We start from the raw sequence: 3,923 nt of genomic DNA, 5'->3' as shown, positions 1-3,923 counted from the left end.
GCTGGTCTTGAATTCCTGGCCTCAAGTGATCTGCCCACCTCTTCTTCTCCTCCTTCTTATTCTCTTTTTCCTTTTCCTCCTCCTCCTCAGACTCTGGAAGTGCTGTGATTACAGGCTTGAGCCACCTTGCCCAGCCCCTGTTGTGTATATTTTAACACACATACACCCCACCCCCCACCAATAACTGATCTAAACCAGTAAGTTATTCCTGAGGTGCTAAATTGCCACCATGGCCCTTTAGGATTTTCTTTTTTTTTAAATCGGAGATGGAGTCTTGATCTGTTGCCCAGGCTAGAGTGTGGTGGCATGATCTCGGCTCACTGCAACCTCTGCCTCCTGGGTTCAAGCGATTCTTGTGCCTCAGCCACCTGAGTGGTTGAGATTACACGCGTGCACCACCATGCTCAGCTAATTTTTGCATTTTTAGTAGAGATGGGCCATGTTGTCCAGGCTGGTCTCAAACTCCTGGCCTCAAGTGATCCACCCGTGTTGGCCCCCCAAGTGCTGGGATTACAGGTGTGAGCCACTGCACCTGACCTAGAAAATTTTTTTAAAGGAAGGATGCTGGGCCATCTCATGGAAAGAGCAGCTGAAGCCCCCAGGCTGGAGCTGGGGCAGGAAATGAGGCAGTTCCAGGGACCTCAGGACAGAAGTTCATAGACCTCTTTCCTTGGGACACTGCCAGAAACTCACTTCTGCTCTAGCAGCAACCAGACTGAGTTTCTCGGGTCCAAATTTCAAATCTCTACGCGAGTCTGATTGGCCAGCTAGATGAGATGGCCATGCTGGGTAGATGAGCTTGGGCTGGGGTGGGAGGCAGCTTGGGTTTTAGCAACATGGCCACTGGGGAACAGTTATGAGTCAGTTTACCAGAATCCAATTGATTGGCCTACTTTCACCTTGCTCACTTCACAGCATTTATTTGTTCCTCTTAACCTTTCAATCTTAATTACCTGACTTTTGTTTTGTCTTCACAACAGCACTTTGGGAGGACGTTGAATGCGAGGGAGCTGGGTTGGCCACCTGCTGTTGAGCTGGGGTAGAGTTGTGCGGGGTGGGGAGGAGATTGAATATAAATGGCCCCCAGCCTTGACAAAAGTCTCAAGAAATGTGTAGAAGCCCCTGAAAAAAAACTGAGATTAAGCTTCTTTCACCCTAGCAGAAAAGAAGCAGGAAGTTAGGAATCAAGTTGTCAATTAAGAACATTTTATTTATTGCATGCTTGGGTTTTGGACTGAGAGTTTACCCCTAGCTATGTCTATCCCTTTCTTTCCCTGTCTTGCAAAGCTTAACATGGGAGGTAGAGATTTGCACCTTTTTCTTTTTTTAGTCAGGCACTCTCTGTACCCATGCCACCCTGAGGAAGACAAAATAGGAGAGGATTTAGCAAAGCCTCTGCAAAAATGATTAATGTGAATATTTCCATCTCAACCTCCTGTGAAAAAGTTATATTATAAAATAAAACAATAGTTGAAGAAAATGTAGATCCAAAAAAGTCCATAAAGATGTGAAGGAAAAATCAAGAGTTCTATGGGACTCTTAATGGGTCAAGACCCATAGGTCGGAGATCATCTGGCAGGCTGGAAACTGGCTACATATTTGGAATGGCTGGTGTACTGGTGTGAAGTGAGGAATTGAAAGAAGAGCAGGAGAAGGATGTGAAAGATATTTTCCTATGTATTAAGAGTGTACGGGTTGGACATGGTGGCTCATGCCTATAATCCCAACACTTTTGGGAGGCCGAGGCAGGTAGATTGCTTGAGCACAGGAGTTTGAGACCAGCCTGGTCACCATGGTAGAATCCCATCTCTACCAAAATTATAAAAATTAGCCAGGTGTGGTGGTGCAAGCCTGTAGTCCCAGCTATTCAGGAGGCTGAAGTGGGAGGATCACTTGAGCCTAGGAGGTGGAGGTTACAGTTAGCCAAGATCAAGTGAGCCAAGATCACATCACTGCACTGAAGCCTGGATGACAGAGTGAGACCTCTCTCTCTCTCTCTCTCTCTATATATATATATATATATATATATATATATATATATGAGTATAACCTCTGTCCACGACCCTTAACTTTGTTATTTCCTCCTGAGATTGAGAAAATATTCGAGATACTTCTTCTTTATTTTGATAATTGTTCTGTTTCTCTCAGTGTGACTGGCTAGTTTCAGCCTAATAAGGCTGCCCCTGTTTTCATAGGTTTACCCCTCTCTTCCATAAACAAGGGCTTCCACTAAGGCCCGCTCATCACTTGGGTTGGCCATTCTTTGCTGTAATTATTTTAACCATGGCCAAGTTCCTGGAGGGCAGCAAAGGCAGGCTGGGATCCTTGATGTACTCTTGGACCCAGTCATTGCTGGGGTTGCTGCAGACTTCTCGGTTCTTTTTGGTGACGAAGCTGCAGAGGCAGAATTAGGCCGTCATGGGCTGTAGACATAAGCAGCAGTCCAGTGCACACCCACCTCTGGCTCACATGGAGCTCACCTTATGTTCTTTAAAGCTTCCCTAGGCCTCCCCTGGCTGGATCCTCTCAGACAGCCTCCCTCTCTGGCCTCAGAACTTCATCATCCCTTCTCTAAGTCTCTTCTCTACTCAGCCTAGACCCTCAAGCTTGGGTTTCATAATGGATCACATAGCTGTAAGTGGCAAAATTAGGAATTAATCCCAGGCCCCTGAGAGCCAAAGGCCAAACCCTTAGCCACTACTCACTACTCCACTGCTTCTAACTTGGAGACCTTAGCCACTATCCCGCTGCTTCCAGCCTGGAGACCTTAGCCACTATCCCGCTGCTTCCAGCCTGGAGACCTTAGCCACTATCCCGCTGCTTCCAGCCTGGAGACCTTAGCCACTATCCCGCTGCTTCTAGCACAGAGACCTCTTGTTCCCATGTATCCCATTTCTGCCCCTGGGCCCTCTGTCCCTCTCCACAGAAATATCTACAAGGAAGTGCTTACATGATTGCTGGCAGGTAACAGTTGAGGGCTCTTCTGTACGCAATCACCAGTCTCCTTGGCAACACTTTCTCATTATACTTCAGGCAGCAGGTGGGTGGGGTGTTCACCCCCTGAGGAACTTCTGAAGGAATCACATTGCAAACTGAGCCAGGGAAGTAGAGAGGGGAGACCACACCTGCCCGCCTCTATCTTCCACCATTTGTGTTTCACTCCTCTGATAGCAGAGCCATCTGTTAGAGGAGACCAATGATAGCTTGACGGGTAATGGAGAAAGTGCATAAGATGAATCCCTCTCAGTGACATACATTTAGAACCCTCAGCCTGTGAGATGAGTGTCAGCTACAAATGACTTGGTTATTCACACTTGCCAAGGAACTGGGAGGAGGCTGCCTCACTCTTTTGTTTATTGGTGACTTGATCTGGCAAACGTGTGTTGAGCTTGTGCTCTATGCTGGGGTCTATGGGGGTAAAAACATGAGGAAGACACAGTTACTACCCTTAAGTAACTTATAGAACTAGTCAGGGTTAAAAGGGAAAGTGAAAAGTTAAACAAACACTACCAGAGAATGTTGTCCAGGATAGAACAGACTTTGGCATAAGGCACTGTGGGAACAGAATGAGGGGCCCCTAACCCAGCCTTGGTGGTTGAGGAAGTCCCAAAGCAAGTGATGCCTGCATTGATTTGTAAAGGTTGAGTAGGATGTAGACATACGGCTGGGCGTGGGGGCTCACACCTGTAATCCCAGCACTTTGGGAGGCTGAGGTGGGCAGATTGCCTGAGGTCAGAAGTTCAAGATAAGCCTAGCCAAAATGGTGAAACCCCGTCTCTCCTAAAAATACAAAAATCAGCCAGATGTAGTGGCGCATGCCTGTAATCCCAGCTACTCAGGAGGCTGAGGCAGGAGAATCGCTTAAACCTGGGAGGTAGAGTTTGCAGTGAGCTGAGATCGCGCCACTGCACTCCAGCCTGGGT

At 47.4% G+C, this 3,923-nt stretch overlaps 1 protein-coding gene across 1 annotated transcript; it reads right to left on the bottom strand.

Annotated features, from left to right (window-relative positions):
- Window positions 1–2,090: 2,090 nt before the first annotated feature.
- CCL16 (C-C motif chemokine ligand 16) lies at window positions 2,091–3,135 on the bottom strand (the record flags this gene model as incomplete). The annotated part of the gene is made up of 2 exons (XM_017534173.2): window positions 2,091–2,394; window positions 2,951–3,135. Coding segments are annotated over 2 exons (336 nt in total), but the record flags the coding sequence as incomplete, so codon positions are not given.
- Between the last annotated feature and the right edge of the window lie 788 nt (window positions 3,136–3,923).

The sequence above is a fragment of the Cebus imitator genome, unplaced genomic scaffold (genome assembly GCF_001604975.1).
Source record: "Cebus imitator isolate Cc_AM_T3 unplaced genomic scaffold, Cebus_imitator-1.0 Scaffold85, whole genome shotgun sequence".
In the NCBI taxonomy this organism is placed as follows: Eukaryota; Metazoa; Chordata; class Mammalia; order Primates; family Cebidae; genus Cebus; species Cebus imitator.
The sequence above is the reverse complement of the archived record's forward strand: the minus strand, read 5'-3'. Positions and strand labels throughout refer to the sequence as shown.